This window comes from Buteo buteo, chromosome 25 (genome assembly GCF_964188355.1).
Source record: "Buteo buteo chromosome 25, bButBut1.hap1.1, whole genome shotgun sequence".
NCBI lineage: Eukaryota > Metazoa > Chordata > Aves > Accipitriformes > Accipitridae > Buteo > Buteo buteo.
The window spans coordinates 12080632-12097612 of NC_134195.1; the positions used below are offsets into that span (position 1 = coordinate 12080632).

At 40.3% G+C, this 16981-nt stretch overlaps 2 protein-coding genes across 8 annotated transcripts in view; one reads left to right on the forward strand and one right to left on the reverse strand.

Moving 5' to 3' along the window:
* Nucleotides 1-318: 318 nt before the first annotated feature.
* GTPBP6 (GTP binding protein 6 (putative)) lies at nucleotides 319-10236 on the reverse strand. Of its 2 annotated transcripts, none has more exons than XM_075057322.1 (10): nucleotides 9764-10236; nucleotides 7728-7865; nucleotides 7230-7300; nucleotides 5977-6107; nucleotides 5169-5239; nucleotides 4573-4731; nucleotides 2992-3200; nucleotides 1748-1896; nucleotides 1283-1435; nucleotides 319-805 (listed from the first exon to the last, which is right to left on the reverse strand). In XM_075057322.1, the coding sequence occupies exons 1-10, from the start codon at nucleotides 10125-10127 to the stop codon at nucleotides 664-666; spliced, it is 1587 nt and encodes a 528-aa protein (XP_074913423.1). In that variant the 5' UTR covers nucleotides 10128-10236; the 3' UTR covers nucleotides 319-663. The 2 variants fall into 2 exon arrangements, with proteins under 2 accessions (XP_074913423.1, XP_074913424.1); XM_075057323.1 differs by having other exon boundaries at nucleotides 7728-7854; nucleotides 9764-10052.
* A 140-nt stretch (nucleotides 10237-10376) lies between these two features.
* The window catches only part of LOC142044736 (cohesin subunit SA-2-like), a 64584-nt gene continuing 57979 nt past the window's right edge, over nucleotides 10377-16981 (forward strand). For 3 of the 6 annotated variants that reach the window (XR_012654408.1, XM_075057474.1, XM_075057478.1), the window contains exons 1-4: nucleotides 10377-10473; nucleotides 10987-11159; nucleotides 14756-14840; nucleotides 15482-15628. Coding sequence is in view for 5 of the 6 variants with exons in the window: in XM_075057474.1 (XP_074913575.1) it covers nucleotides 11116-11159; nucleotides 14756-14840; nucleotides 15482-15628 (276 nt within the window). In the remaining variant the exon portion in view is untranslated. The other 3 variants (XM_075057477.1, XM_075057475.1, XM_075057476.1) reach the window with 3 other exon arrangements.

Consider the following 16981-nt stretch of genomic DNA (forward strand, 5'->3'; position numbering starts at 1 on the left):
TGAAATAATTTCACAAAAAATCCATGGTCTGCTGTACCTTAAATGTTTTCTCTAAAAACTGACACAGTAATAGGTATTGTGGATAAATTACTGTAGGCAAGAAAACTGTATGGGTAAAAGATGTTCACAGCTAACTTTATTTATTGCTTAATTATACAAATCTATGGGATTTTTTGCTTCGCTGCAGTAAGACACGGCCGTTATTTTACTTAGGTGCATGCATTCTGCTTGAATACCTTATTTATCTGTATTATTTATATACAAGCCATAACATTTTGTTCACTTTCATTTTCCAAGGACCATCTGAGACACCTTAACTATAGTTACTATTATTTTATTCTTAAAAATGGGGTAAAAAGATTTATTTAAGAGAAGGTTAATTCAGATGCCATCCAGTGATTTCCATGTGTTTGAGATCCACAGCTTATAGCCAACAACTGTTCTAACATTAAGAAGTTAGTGCTGTCCTTGCGCTTGCTGACAGAATTGAAGCCCAAAGCTCTTACTGTTTCCAAACAGAAGTTTTCTGTTCTAGTTCTAAAATGCGTCAAAAACATCAACTGGAGAAGAAATAGCTCTTCAACACCTAGACTAACAGGTCATTAACTTCATTTCACATCCTCTTAATGAGATCAGTTTCTTTTCCTAGAAAAGGATGCACTTTCATGGCATAAAAATCTTACTGTTGGGAAAGAGGTTTCTGTATCTGCCAAAAGCAGAATTGCTGATTATCACCTTCACCCGGGCTGTGCCATCTTCAGGCATGACTTCTACTTCCTGAACTGTTGCTTCTTTATAGAGCCAACTGTAAAAGTAAAAGCATATTAGCATCTTAAAGGTATGACATACTGCATAAAATGTGATCTTTGTTTTAGGTCAACATGGTCCAATCGAGGTAATTTAATACTTTAAAAGATGAAGTGCTTCACTTACTTAACTTTTCATTTGCTACTTGCTGTCTGGAAATAGGGTATAGCATTTTCATAAACCTTTCAGATTTGTGTTTTTATCAGATATCTGGCTTCCAGGACCAGTGGCATGGTCTTTCAGGAAGTATGTTTTATTGTACTAACACACAGAACTCTGTGAAGGACACTTTCAGAAGCAGACTCCAGGGTATCTAATGGGGATATTTTTTCCCAGTAAGTTAGAAAACTTTGATAATTATCCCTGTAATTCTTAACACAGATTAAAATCAGTATATGATTTGGAAATTTTAAGACATACAAAACTAAGAATTTCATATTTCTCCAAGTCCTTCTTACAATTCAACATTATTTACCTTAGCTGAGGTCCCTCTAAGTTGACATTAACTGTCAGAATCTTCTTCCCTGTTGCTGTCAAGATTTTTTTCTCTATTTCTTCTTTCAGCTCTTCTAAACCATGTCCGTGTAGAGCAGAAATGGCTAAAGCATTTTCTTCAGTGGGTTTATATCTGAAAGGTTAACAATTGCTAGCACATTTGCTCCTGAAGATGAGGTTGTGAAAATATTCCAAGCACAGACAATTTAACTGTGCTACTTCATACTGGCACTTTCCTAGAGAGGCCACTTCTTGTATGACTCAAGTGATTTCTTTTGTAATTAAAAGATAATTAATTCTTTTTAAGACCACTGTTACATATGTAAAAGATTGAGGAAACACTATTAAATGTATTCAGAAGTGTGGGAGCTCTTTTCTAGACTAAGGATTAAAAAGCTTCCAGAACACAAGAAATGTTTAAGAACACTTAGCATCTCCTGCTTACCTTTCTATCAAATCCACTTTGTTATGAACTTCTACCATTGAGTCCAATAAATGGCTGGGAAGATTAAGATTCTTCAGAACTGACAGAACGGTTGCTTTCTGGAGAATGGTTTCTGGATGAGTAATATCCCTCACATGAACTATCAGATCCTAGCAAGCAATATTGAATATATAAGACAGTTACTGAAACATACCAGTTACCAGGTTGTAGAGATTTTACACTATTTTTGCATTGATAATTCATATATCTCTCCTATCCGTTAGATAATACACTGGCAGGTTAACACTGTAAAATGAACTGCTAAAAAACCAGTATTAAACCAATGCTGTTTTTTGCACCACGATGGAAGAAAAATCTGCAGCAGCTTAGTCTTCACTTGAGGACGAATTACCTCTAACAACTCTGAAACAAACCCTGTCAACCAAGCTAGTTACAGAATTCAGATTTCAATTAATAACTGACCCAATTTTTCAAAGCCAAGGCTGTGTAACAGTAAGGCTTCAAAAATACTAGAGAAGAAAAAGACTGAACTCTAAAAAGGTTTTAGAAGAGTAATGGCTGAAAAACTGTTTCAAAAATGAGGGAAAACCCCTTTGTAACTTGTAATTCTATTCTTACATTCAAAATGCAGAAGATTATCCTTATCCTTAGTTCCTGACATACTATTACTGGTGCTTCACTTTTAGAAAGCTTTATACAAAAGTTATCAGTTTCAAGTACACGATCATGTTTGCCATGATAAAAACCAATAAACCTAATTCAGTATTTGCATTCAAAATGTTTTGTCATCTTTGCTCAAGATACTGCTTCAAACTTCTGAAAATGAGTGAGAAGTAAATTTCCTGCCTTTCATTTAACATTTCAGAATAAGAGACAAACAGGATAGTTGCAGACTTTTGAAAATCCTATTATTACATGGTGAAGTCTAGTCCTCAGAGGCATTTTGCTACCACTGAACTTCATTACCTTTGACAATACAGGCTTTTTGTTTAAGTATCTGCGTGTATGCAGCTTTACACTTTGCTATAACACAGGAAACTAACTTTAATGAGAAAATGACTGGAAAAGTACATTTATGTTTATTACATGCTGCCTGCATCACATAACAATCACCCACTTTTAGTGCTATTGGAAAACTTAAGTTAAAAGCAGAACATTCCAGAGACTTTAATTCATTTTTAACTCTCAAGAAAGCTAGCCTCAACTTATTCGGATGCACTATTTAGGTTTAGTCAACTACTTACTGAGTAAGCCACTTCTTCTAACGTAGCCGAAAAGGACTCAACCAGATTATGTGGAAGATCAGTCAGAAAGCCAATGGTGTCAACATAAATAACTGCCATATGTGAGGGCAGATAGCCAGCATGGGCTGTAATATCAAGAGTGGCAAACAGCTGATCTCTGGGTTGAAGTCCTGCTTCGCCAGTCAAGGCTTTGATCAAAGTAGTTTTTCCTAATTAAAGAAAAAAAGGACAAGACTTTAATGGCTTGTTTCAAGCAGAAATTTAATTTGAAAGGCTCAGGTGAGTTGTATGATGTAAGATATCTTTTCATATCTATCTCACTAATTTAAATCTAGCCTATGATTAGTTATCTACATGATGTTAGGAAATTCAAAGACAGTCTTAACTTTTATAACTTGGAATTGGATTTAAGGCCACGTCTGGAAGCTATGCTGTGAAATCACAAGATGATCAAAGACTGAACTGACCTGCAAAACGACCTACCCACATCTCTCACACCTCTGAGACTATCTGAAGAGCACTGCCACGACAGCATTAGGAAGCATACACTTATGCACTCCTCAGTGCTTCTGTTGTCAAATAAAACAAATCAATATTTATTTGTTAAATCCAACAATAAACAGAAGCACTAATAACACGTAGCTTATTAGATTTATGTTTTTATTGGGCATTTCCTCACGAACATTACACTAGAGACATTTATTTAACTTAATGAATATTTCACAGAATTCAGTCATTAAACTAAAGTGCTCAGTGTATACCCTAGTTAAAGTATTTCAGTTATGTGTACATAATTGTAATATATATATAATTTTGTTGAATCTTCTGTTTTAAAAGTATGGAAGTATCACATTTAAGAAAAAGACACAGTGTAATACAAATCTTTGAGTATATAACTGATAACAAAATTAGTGCAAGGGAAGTTTGTTTTTATAAAGATGTTGAATAAGAAAATGAAATGGTCTTAAGATAATGTAACCTGAAAAAAGTGTCTAGTCTAAAGTGTATTTATGCCTTGTGTGTGAATTCACTTGTGTTAGCTATAAAAAAAAGAATAGAAAAACCCTTTAGCTTTATTTAGATTCTCTTATGAACACATATCAGAACACTATACATCAATCAATGAAAAGCTACAGTGCTTCCTAAGCACATTTCTCAGATCAACTGCCAACTCTCCTGAATTTTCCTCCTATGCCTCAAGCCTTCACGGTGATCTAAACACCCATGTACTTTTCTCTACCCCTTCTGATCAAGTAATAGAGATTTGTATGAAGGGACACTAACAGTACAGTCTACAGCACTATATATAAAATCTTTTTGGCACGATAGGTGCTAGGCATTTCTCCAAACCATGTCTTCAAGACTTGGGGCGGGGGGGGGTGGGGGTGGGGAATCTAACTACAACAAGCATAATTTGCTTTCCTAACTATATCCTAATTGACGCATATTCATTACACAATTTAAAAACTAATTAAAATACGAAGCCTATTCACACTGAAATGAGATTCCAGCTAGAGTTTCTAATTAAAAATTAGACAATGTAAGCTCTTTCGTGTTGCAATTTCACGAGTTTTTGCTTACCACAATTAGTATAGCCCATTACTGAGATAATAGGAAACTCGCGTTTTCTGCGCTGAGTTCTAAGTAAAGACCTTTTTCTTCTTAGTTTCTCCAGGGCATTCCTAATTTTAAGTTCCTTTTCTTTCAAGATACGATTCTGTGTCTCCATGAATGTTTCACCTGAAAAATACAAATGAATAATTGGCAGAATAGTCTACAAGAGAAACAGTAAACCCAGTGATGTTGTGCATTGGGAAATCAAGTGAGTTAGCACTAGGGCATATGAAGTTATAAATCAGCAACTAAAACTATGAATTGTTGCCTAAGAGCCAAAGTGATAAGTAATTATTAAAACATATGGTAAACACTCTAGAATAACCAAGTACGCTTATGATAAACCCCTGTGGCTGCAAATAGCCTGTCCATGGCCACTTACTGAGCCAGTACAGACCAAAACTTTACTATTTCTTTCCAATAAATTTTTGTACGTTCACTTAATTAGATGCAGAACACAAACAGTTTTTCCTTCCAGCCTCCTCCAGATAAAATAAGATGCAACTAAATTTGTTTAAAGGCTATGGAGAGAAAAAAACCCCTCTAATTCATGAGAACTTTACCTGAGCCCATGATGTATCTCGAGCCACCTCTCTGCTGATCTAGCCGAGACACATCATTTTTCAGATTTGACCTGGCAGTGGAATAACAGTTAATTAGAAGCAATTTTCTTTAATCAAGCTATCCTAAAATGCCTAACAAATGTGAAGCAGTAGCGATATTCTAATAGTACAGATAAAACCACTAAATGACAGAGCTCTAAATAAAACCACCTCATGGCAAGAAGCCTGGTGAAAAAAATCCAGATTTTCCCGACTCGTTAACTGTGGTTTGAAAAAGCATGCAACTCTCTTAGCAAATTATAATGGCTATTCTGAAATTTCAGAGAAACAAAGATGCCTCTGATACATCCACGCAACTCACGCCAACTGCCATGTACAAATATTTCTATGCCACGTAATGTAGAAAAGTGGAAAATTCAGACACAAATTAATGCCTTTAATCCTCCTTGTTTATAGCTTTCCTTATTAAACCCATCAATATTATATATGGGATACACATATCCAATTCCTACGTATTCTTGCAATTAACCTGCCGCATTAGAAAGAACCGGGATCTTTTAATGAGAAATATATTTTGTAAAATTATCTATTGAACACTTTCTGGTTTTGCCTGTCAGCACTGCAGAAGCTTAAAACAATGACATTATAGCAAATATTTCTATGCTCTAATCAATCATTGAGCATACTATGCAAGCACTGAAACAGTGTCATTTTTCTCTATAGTACAGTATTACCATTTTTGTTACTGTAAAGAAATAGTCACTACAATATGTAATTATCAGTATGTGATTTGCACAGCTTGAGGTACCTGAGAAGTGGAATTTCAGCCAATGCTATCTGAAGTTTTGCTTCTTTGGTCCGGGCATTACAACGAAAAATGTGAAGTACAACTGTGTATCTGTCAAAGACTTTCACGCCCCAGGCATCTTCTAGTTCTTTCTTTAGCCATGTAAGACAAAATAACCTAGATGTTTTCTGTCCCCCTCAGTATCAGTAGATCCATTCTTACACAGCACTACAGTTATAGTTAGCTGGTAGACACCTGAACACAGAGGATCTCAGGATTCCATTTCAATGGATGGGCAATGCTTATGAGCACTTTCTTGAATCAACCCTGTTAAATTGCTCTTAAGATCTAGATTTGCGAAAAGAATTTTTTTTTTTTAACAAATCTAGTACTAAAAGAACTCATACTACAGATTAGGGAATAAAAACTAGGAAATTGCAATGAAACATTTTCAACTTCCATTTCACCAATAAATTGAAGTGCTCGAGGTAACTATCTCAGCGATATTTACCATCTCTGTTCGCTTTATAATCAGGGAAAGCATTCAAAACTACCAGCAAAGCATTAATGTTTGCTTGCAGAGTTTGCATGCGCTTTACACCCTGCATGATGCTATACATGCAAAAACCCTAGAAGTATTTATTTCAGTTTGTCTGAGCATTTCGAAGAGCATCTATAGTTCATGCACCAGTTGTTTTACTGCCAGTGTTAAAAAAACAGTGAAGCATGCTCCTCCCCTCAACGTAATCCATCCATTTAAAATACGGGACTTTTTTAAGGGTTAGGAATGAAAGTTCAAATATTCAAAATATAACCTTGCTCTGAATTTACACCTCATATTCAAAATACAATACAGCATCCACAGAACTATAGGAAAACAAATACACTATCCACATAGGTATAGAAACCTGTGCACATAGCTAATCCAAAATGTTGACATTCTTCATAACGAAAGCTGGGTTATCATCTTTATTTTGTGAAAAGGACCTTGAGTAACTTTTCCAACATGTGAAACAGGGCCAGTGGCAAATGTGGGAGCAGAGTCTATACTAAATAGCTATTAGGTTGCTGGAAAATTTCATGCATCAGAGCTGGAAACACATATATCAACTGGACAAATGTAATAGCAATTAAATTTCCTTTCAACAAAACTCAGTCCAGGTGGCTTCATATATTACCATTTGCAAATTCAGTCATAACTGACCCTACTTCTCATAACATCAATAGCTTCCGAACAATACTGATGTAAAGAGTATGATTTGATATTATATTACCTTTGTTAGTGAAGATATTCTTTCCACATTCAAGAAGACAGCTGTCACATGGGGCAACTTTTTAATCTTTTCTAAAAGATGGATAACCATTGCAAAACACAGTGTTAAATGTCAATTCTCTTTTTAAAACACACAGAATATAAAACCATTTTATGTTGAGCAGAATGCTCATATTAAATGGCACCATATCCTTTGCTCACAGAACAGTTGTAATTGCACTAATTTAGTACTATGTCAAGAACAGCTGCCAGTTTCACTTATGCCAATCACATAAACGTAGGGATTAAGTTGCTTCACACATTTTCAGTGAGCACAGGTTATTTCTATTCTGTGCTGCTTTTGTAACCTTAAAAAAATTCTTTGAAGTTTGCTTGCAAACCTACATGATGGATAAACAAAATTCTCCCTCTCTTCGCCTTTCAATACCCATCCTTAAACAGTTCAGCTGCAGAAGTCTTCCATTTAGAATGAGCAGTGCTGAAAAATCTCAGTCCTTACCCGTCAACGCCTGAAAGTTTCCTTTGCCAAAAATAAACTTCTTGTCAGGATTTTTTGTAGGAATAATTATTTTCTCTAAAACCGTCCAGTTCTGAAGGGTATCTATAAGAGCAACGGCTTCAGCAATCTGTAATTCAGCTTTAGGAACACACACAAAAAAAAAGAAAGAAAGAAAAAGAAAAAAAGATTACAATATACCATCATAACTTTGCTCAGATTTCCAATAACTACAGTATGTGCATGAACAGCAACAGACTAAGCTACACTGAAATTCTACTAGGGTATTTATTTTAGCCTCTAGCGCAAGGAGCAAAATGTCTTACCTCTAATCAGAGTAATCAAACTTCTAGTTTGATGCAATTTTATCACACAAAGCATCTTTCTGCCTGTACAAATTATTTCCATGGTTGTTGATTTAGAAGAATTTTAAATTGTATTGTCAGCAAAGAAATTACCAAGTTTTTTGCCTCAAGAAGTGAAATGAATAACTAGCTGGAAAACAAATTCTGTTATTTCAGATGAGCACAAACCCACGTGATTAATTCCTTGGTGTTTTGCAGCAATATTTAAAGAATTACTAATACAGCATATCCTGCTGCTAACTTCACTGCTACTTATTCATAAAGGACCTACACTGATTTATGACCTGCTAAAATCAGCCGATTCCAATCCTGTGTTCTAGTTAATCAGTCACTTTTTTTAAAAAAAAAAATTTAGATTTTTTTAAAAACATCTAAAAAAATTGGCAAAGCACCGATTTTTTGAGGACTTTGTGATATCACAAAGACTACACAGGTATATCAGATCAGTAGATCGTTTTGATTTGCCAATCTTTTCCTCTTTTCATAACAGATTTGTCAAGTTTCTCCAGATAGCAAAATGTAATTTGTATATTAAATAGGTTACCTTGGTCCAAAAGGCAATGTATTTTTTAAAGATAACCATGATCCTCTTTCTCCTCATACTGTTAGTGTTCCTTGTAAAATGCACAGATTTCCTGCTGTACCTGTGGTGTTTCAACAATCATTCCACACCATTTGTTCAGACTTCAGGCTCTTCATCTGGAGGGCCTAAATAAATGGAAAGGTATCACCGCTATTCTTCTGTATGTCTGGACAGAAAGGTGCTTTCACATTTTATTTATTTTTCAGTTGTAAAATGGGAGTGCTTATGTAAATTCTGCAATGTGACAATTTGTTACAATTAGCAGCACTAATAAAACTAAATGAGATTTAGGTTCATGACATAATAAATTTGAACACAAGAATATGTGTCATGTATGAACTGTCTCTACGTAAAAAGCTAACTTACAAGATGATCAATCCTTTCTATTACAACTTTGCAATTAGAGAAGTGTTGGGAGAAGCATCGAGTCAAGTTCATCATATATCTTAATTGTGCCTGATTAATGCCTATTAGCTAGCTACGAGGATTTCTGAGAGAAATCTGAGTAGTGATGCGAAATAAGGTCCTTACAGAGGAATTACTGGTGACTGCGTGGCTAGGTAACTGCACAAAAGCACTTCGTTCCTTGTAGAGGAATTATTGGTGACTGCATGGCTAGGTAACTTCTTCAAGCCCGGGAGAGGACTTACACAAGAGCGCGTTTTCGCGGCGCTCTGTCCCACGGACAGGACAGTACTCCTGCTCTTCAGCCGAGCTCTGGGCAGCCCTCAGGCCGGAGGGCTGCCGCCCGCCCGGGGGCTGCGGGCTACTCACGTCCTGCTAACGGCGGGGAAACGCCGCTGTCCCCTCGGGCAACAAGTTCCCGCAGAGGGAAACGGCGACCCAGACCTCTCGTCCGAGTTCGTCTTTCGCTAGTCGGCCCGGGCAACGTTTCGCAGCTCTACCACCGCGATAACGGGTCTACTCCACGCTACCGGTTCCCTACGGGTATTCCCGCGGGCCGAAGAGCACTGGAACAGGGGGGGGAGCAGAACCGAGGCGGCCGAGGGCAGCGGGAGAGCGACGCTGCCCGCCGGGACCCGCGGGGGGATAAGCGGCCCGACCCCCCCCGCCGCGGCGCGGCCACGCACCCCTGGTGAGCGACGGCTTCTTCGGGCCCCACTTGACAGCCGGGTGCACCACGGCGACGCGCTGCGCGCCGGGCTCCACGGCCAGCGGAGAGGGGCCCAGCAGCTCCTCCAACTCCGCCTCATCCTCCTCCTCCTCCTCGTCTTCTTCATCCCCGCCGGCGCCCGCCACCTCCTCCCACCGCCCTCCGCCGCCCGCCCGCGGGGGCTCGCCCCTGCCCGGCGGCCTCTGAGGAGCCCGCAGGCGAACGGCGGCGGCGCTGAGCGGGCGGGCGGACGACGGCCCGCCGCGGCAGCGGGCCGCGACGACAGCCGCCGCCCGCCGGCAGCGCAGCAGCAGCGACTGCGAGAGGCGGCCGGGCCCCATCGCGCGGCGGCCGGCGGCGCCTCGCCCCCCCCCTCCTCCCCGGCTGAGGCGGCGGGAGGGGCCGTTACGGGCCGCGTCCTTCCGCCATCGCCCCGGCCGCGACGGAAGCCCCGAGAACACCGGCGCCCCGCCCGCGCTGCGGTGCTGGGCCACGTGACAGCGACCCCCGCCTCTGATAGGCCGTGCCGTGCCCGGGGTGGGCCGTGATTGACGGCGGGGCCGGAGCCGGGGCGGGGCCGGAGCCGGGGCGCGAGCCGCCGCAGCGAAGGGAGGGGGCAGCCTAGGGCGGGGGGGGGGGGGCGGCGCCGGCGCGCGCTCGGGCCCGCGGAGCGCGTCCCCGCGGCAGGTGAGCGGCGGGCGGCGCGGCGCGCTTCTCCTTCCTCCTCCTCCTCCTCCTCCTCCTCCTCCTCCTCCTCCTCCTCCTCCTCCTCCCCATCCCGCCGCCGCCTGGGCCCCCGCCGCGGCAGCGAGCGCACCCGCCTCCATCCCGCAGCCGTACGTCCTGCCTACGTGTGCCTACGGGTGGCTGGAGGTCCCGGCCCGCCGCCGCCGCCCCTGAGGCGGCCCGCCGGTGCGGAGCGGGGCCCGTTGGGGAGAGCTGGGGCGCGGTGCCGCCGGCGTTACGGGGGTCTGCCCCGGGGGGGGAGGAGGGTGAGCGGGCCGGGCGGCTCTCCGGCGGCTTTGTACGCCCGGCCTCGTCAGGGCTCCCGCCAGGTGCAGCGGTCCCGCCTCCGAATTCCCTTCGAATTAATGTCTTGAGGTCGCATCCCCTTCTGCGGCTCGGCTTTTGCGGGGGACTTTCCGGCTTGGTTTTAGGGGAGCTGCCTAGAATTAACTCTCTGTTTTCTTTTCTTGACAGTTTTTGGCTGCCGTTTACGCCCGCAAGAGCCAAAGCTTTGCTAAGTTTTTGACGCTACCCATCTTGGTGAAGTCTCCTCAAAAGCGGTGCCGATCACGTTAGCTTGCTGTCTGAAATAATGTGGTGGAGATGATAGCCGAGCCCAACACAGCCAGTAACCTTCCCAGCCAAAAGTAAGACCTGGCACTGGTCGCTTGTAAAATTTGTTGGTAAATCAGGGTGCTGTCCCTTGAATTTGTGCCCTGCAGATACTGGGACAGTCTACAATGTGTCATCTTGGTGGGAGGGGAAAAAAAGGGATTTGCTATGCACTATGTCTTCTTACTAACGTCTCCATTTTATTCCCTTTTATGTGTTGTTTAGCATCTTCTTAATGTAGTGTTTTATGCTGATTGACAGAGACCCTGGCCTTACAAGCTTTTCTGATTCGCTACAGTGCAAATGAACCTACTTTGAAAAAAAATAATGGGCAGATTCATAGTCAATGCATGTGTTCACTTCAGTGGTGAATTTGGGGGTGCTGAATCTGTAGTCTCCCTGCTGGCATTGAGGGGGGAATTGCTTCTCTGTAGCTGTTTTTAGCAGGGATACATCAAGTCTTCTCCCTTTCATAGTTTTCAGTCATCGGTTGAAATGAGCTATAAACCAAATGTGTTCATATTGTTGTTTACAGAATGGTATTTAGAAGTAGAAAGAGCAGATGTAGATAAATAAATGATAAAGTTAAAACATTTGGGTATATGTTGTCTAGTTTTAAAGAGTGAAGCTTCTTAGATGTCTAGTGTTGCATGCTTTGGACTAGTTGCAGCCCAACCGTTGCTGATCCTGTCACCTTCTGAGCAAGTCTGCTCCAGGTCTTTTGCTTCATTAAACGCTAATGAAAGCTGAGACATGTATTCCTCATAGTCCATGATGACAATTAATATAGTTTCCCATGTGTCCTTTCCAGTATGTTTCATCTGAAGCCAGCCTCTTAGTTTCAGAAGTGCCAGGAAGGTAGCTGGCTATTTAGCTGATGATCTTATGTAGTAGCTTATGTAGAAGAAGCTGCTGCTTCTTCCTGCAGATGTTTAAGTACCTGCTTTATGAATAACCTTACTGGAAAACAGTATTAAAAGGAAAAAGAAAAAAAGAGAGAGGAGGAACATGAGTATTGATATTATCTGGATTTAAAAAAAATCTCTACTTTTGTGCAGGCTCTCTGTTGTAGCACAGTGCTTCCTGTGGCATTGTTATGTGTTGTGGTGCACTAACAATCAAAACAATTTAGAAACTAAATGGCTTTTCAGTGTTAGTATTTAGTGTTTAGTTACATTTGTTGAGTGTTTAAGACAGATGTTTAGTGCATATGTGAAAGTTACTCTGACTGGTTTTATCACAGAGATGTTGTTTTACTTGGTGGTGTTAGCCCAACATGAGGAAGCTGTAGATCAGTGGTCTTCTTGTTCTTGCAGGTTTTGCTGAGCTTTGGTAAGCATGCTGTTCTGAAACTAAGTGAATATACCAGGCATTCACTTACTTTGTTGAGCCCCTTTTGCTACAGGTACATTTTGCCCGGCATAAACTGACAAAGTAGCACAAGGCCAGTAGTTACCATCTGTAGTGCCATCCTTCAGGATGTTCTTGGGAAAGAGATGCATGAGTTTGAAGCTTCAAAGAAGTATGTTCTGGACAGAGATATTAAAAGCAGTACGTGATCAGACAAGTACTTGACTGAACTGTCCTGCAGCAGTTCTGATTTTTTCATTATTTAAATGTTTTAATTCAACTTGGACTCAATTGTGGTTGCTGTAATCAAACGAAATGTGTTTATTTTCATTATGGGGTGGAGTAAGTTGCTGGATATTACAGGTAAATAATTCAGGAAAGTTGTTTTAGAGTGTGTTGAGCGTTATGTTGAGGTATAATGCAGAAACAGGTAACACATGTTACCACGATGTTGGCTGGCATCTGAGTTGTAGTTCTAGTGAAACAATGCAAGTAAGGACATGTTAGTCCAGCCTCATAATGTTGCAGTCTGCTTTGAAATAAAGAGTGAAAGTATTTAATCACATAGGATAAGCAGCTCCTTGACAAACATGTTTGGATTCTTTTTGTTTATTTGTGGTCTGTAGAAGAATCTGGGAAGAACTAACTGGCGTCAGAAAAGCAATACATATTGGTATCTCTTGCTGCTTGTTCTTTTCAACTAGGAAGTCTCTGGTGGTGCTTGAGATACTTAATCTCTATGGCTTGCAATTACAAATCAAAGAAAACATTTGAAAACTTCTGCAAACTATTGCTTATAGTGAGCTGACTCAGTTGTGAATTATACTTCATCCTTCTCTTTTCTTTAACATGCAGAAGTCCAGACAGCTGATGTACGGATTGGTTCATCCTGAGTTATTTTCTTGGCTTCCATCTGTCAAACACTGTGGCACGTTTTGAACTTTTCTATGACAAGATGTTGATTGAATTTAACTTTAATGGGACTTTTCTCTGTAGGGAAGTTCAGCATTTGCAAAACTGTATTTAGAAATTTGATATATTTGTATAGACTTTTATATTCATATAGAATTTTTAGACGAGTCTTTGGAAGCCTATTTCTACATCGCTTACAGTGAAGTGTTTCAGTAGATTAAAAAAGTAGTGTTTAAATAAAAATGTCTGTCTGCTGTCACTAATGAAATAACATCAGAACCTTGGTCCTGCAGTTGCTGCTATTCAGCCTCAGGATTTGCTTTGCAGAGGCAATGTCTGACTGAAACAGTCTTGGGAAGAACGACAACAGTGCTTATCTGGCATTGATAAACCTATCTGGGATCGAGCTGGCTCTGCATCCATAGCACAGTTAATTCTCCATCTGGGTTTGCCAGCACTGGGTATTGGAGGGTTGACTGTATCTGACAGTGCAATACACTGTTTTTTTTTCTTTGTAAAGTGGTCACTTGTGTTAGTACACTTTCTTGTTGCAGCAGTCTCATGAAAATGAAAGTAACTGTACACTCTCATGTTTATTTTTGTGCCTTCTTATAGTACAAGTCAACTGGCTTATGTCCTGGCCACCGTAGCTTTAAAGGAGGCCATAGCAGCCAGCTACCAGTACTGAACCTGCTGCACAAGTGGGATCCAGCTCGTCTGCTCAAACATGGCCTTTGGCAAAGCATATTGTTAGCATTGGGAATGATGAGACGTGACATGATTTCATTGCAGATAAATGTATTGCTTCAGATCTCCCAGAAGGTGCATCTTTATTTATAAAATTATTCCTCCATCATATTAGCAATGACCTGCAAATGAAATTTCTTATGTGTCTTTTTTCTTCAGCATGTTTTATAGATAGCGTAAAACAGCTTCTTCCTCTCATTTAAATTGTAGACCCATCAAATGTTATTGCCTTGTTTTGTGTAGAGCACCCCCGAAGTGAAGGCATACTGTGTTACTGCTTCATGGTGCAAAGCTCTTAAGTCAACAAAGGCCGCCTTAAGTCAACGTCAGCTTTTTGTTTTGTTTACTTACTTTCTACTTCCTTGATAGCTTTGATAGTCTTGCTAGTTCTCTAATTATATATCTTGCAGGAAAACAAGGAGTTTGAAAAAGGCCTCAAATTTCTGTTGTACTTTAAAGGTAGCTGTTTGGTTTTTAGTAACAGAACGACATAACTTCCAAATGATTAATTAAAAATATTAAAATACTTATATATGTTGTTATTTTCTTCTGTTGTTTGTACTGAAGTGTGTAGTTCTGTGTTCTCACTGCTAACCCCTTCAATGTGTTTGTTACATTTCAGAGAGAATGCTGTCCATGATGAGACTGCCCCCGAGTCTGCTGTGCAGAACGGCAGTAGTGTGAGAAATGGCAACCTGAAAACACCAGTAAGTGGATTTTTAAAAATTTTTAAGTTTTTTTTTATTATGGAATTTATTTTCTGTCTCATTCAATTGTTACAAAATTGAGTATTACATAAAACAATCACAATACAATGCATCTAAAATCTAGTCACTGGATACAGCTTGACCCCCAAATTCCATCAGCATCAGAGCCTCAATGCTGGCTTTTGAACCGTCAGTTCATTTCAGAGTGTGTTCTTCCTTAGCTGTGCACTGTGTGCAGCTGATGTTAATTTGCAGGTTGTGTGTTTACCCTGTGAGAGAAAAGATGTAGAAGAGCTTCTGTGCTTGCTGTCTATTCATCAGAAATTACAGCTGCCACTGAAAAGTGCCTTCTGGGTAGTATACAAGTGTTCAGAAGCTTATTTTCTGTTATACCTTCCTGTGCTTATGACTCATCGTTGAGAAAAAATTCAAACTGGTAAATCCTTTCCTTCATCCCCTTCTGGTATGGTCATGTTTGATAAGACTTTATCAGTGTCCTTGAAGCTTAAAAGTTAGCACCCTGGGGAAATCATTACAATGAGAGCAAAATAAACTTGTTCTTAGGGGATAATTTGTGTATCTGTGAATGGCTGTTACGTGTTGCATTTTCTCACATACTTTCTTTCCTTGACTTGTTTCAGAGAGAGAAACGGAAGGTCCGAGAACAGTGTGAAAACATAAGGAGAAATTCTTCCAGTAGCAGAAGAGTGAGCCAGCTGCAGAATGGCAAAGTGGTTGAGGCAGTTACGTTGTTTGAAGTGGTTAGCATGGGGAAGCGGGCCATGCAGGTATTTCTAGCTCTGAATTCTGAGAGGAGTTGATGGAGGGAAGACAGATAAACAGTGATCATTTCAGTTATTTATACACTAGAGCATTGAGATTTTGTTCTGGTTTTGGCATAGGTGGGGAAGAAACGTGTTTGATTGGAGAACTGTTATGAGCATGGCTCTTGAAAAGAATGCATCTTCAAGAAATTAGTGAAAAAGTAGCTGTCAGATATTTAAAAAGAGGAAAGAAATATGTCCCTAAACCAATGTTCCTAAAGCAATGTCTGAACATACAAAGAGAGAATTATTTTAAAAAATACAGAAAAGGTTCACCAGTAGTTAGTTGTTCAGGATTCTGAAAATCAGTCCCCCTTTTTTTTTCTGGGGGTTTGCCTTTTGGTTTTTTTCTTTTAATTCCATTCCAATGCAGTTTGACAGCAGTTTGCATAATAGTCACATTTCCTGTGCATCTGTATAGTTAGCAACTTTCTTCAGTGTGAGAAAGCCCACCTCCCCATACTCTGTGAGCATATGTTTATATAATATTTGTATATGTGTATGAAGGATTAAAATCTGGAGCCCCGAATATTTTTATACAGGGTTTTACATATGTCTCCAGTAGATAGTGTCTATAAGTAAAGTATGTGTGTGCACACATGAAATATACATTTATATTTTGGTTGCGAGACCTTAGTTTTTCCAAAATGTTTGTGTGGATGAACTTTTGCTGTGCTACAGCTGTGTTAACTTCAGTAGAGCTCTCTGAAGAGCTCAGCTTCTGCTGTGCAAAGCATGATGTGAAGGGCTTGGAAAGGTAGCAGCTTGAGTCCAGGCGGCTGCTGCTGCTAGAGTTCATTAGACCTGTGTGGCACTACAGGTGGGTTGAAGCCTGGATGGTTTGTCCCAGTGGGCCTGTCACGTACAGGTCTGTAGGCTGTACTGTCCTAGAAGTGAAATTTGGAGTTGTTTCTTACCTTAAGTGTAGTGTGTGAATGGTTTCAGCCTACTGCACAAACTGGGTGCTAGAGAAGAAGAGAACTCCCAGGGACAATTGCTACTATTAATTTAATATTAATTATTAGATGCTGCAGAGGTTAAATGTGGGTTTTTTGTTTGTTTGTTTGGTTTTGTTTTGTTTTGTTTTTTTAATGAAACTGTTACCTCAGTGCTGGCAAGAAGTCAGGAGGACGATGTTTTGTTTTTTGTATATTAAATTTATTAAAGCTGTGGTTATTTTCCCTGTTAACAGGGAGCAAAGCATCTGTGGATGGCAACGTTGCCTAGAGTAGAACTTGTGAATGAGCAGTTCAAGACTTCATTTTGCCCCAGAAGGAGTCTTTTACATGTACTATTAGAAATGGAACAGAATGGTGT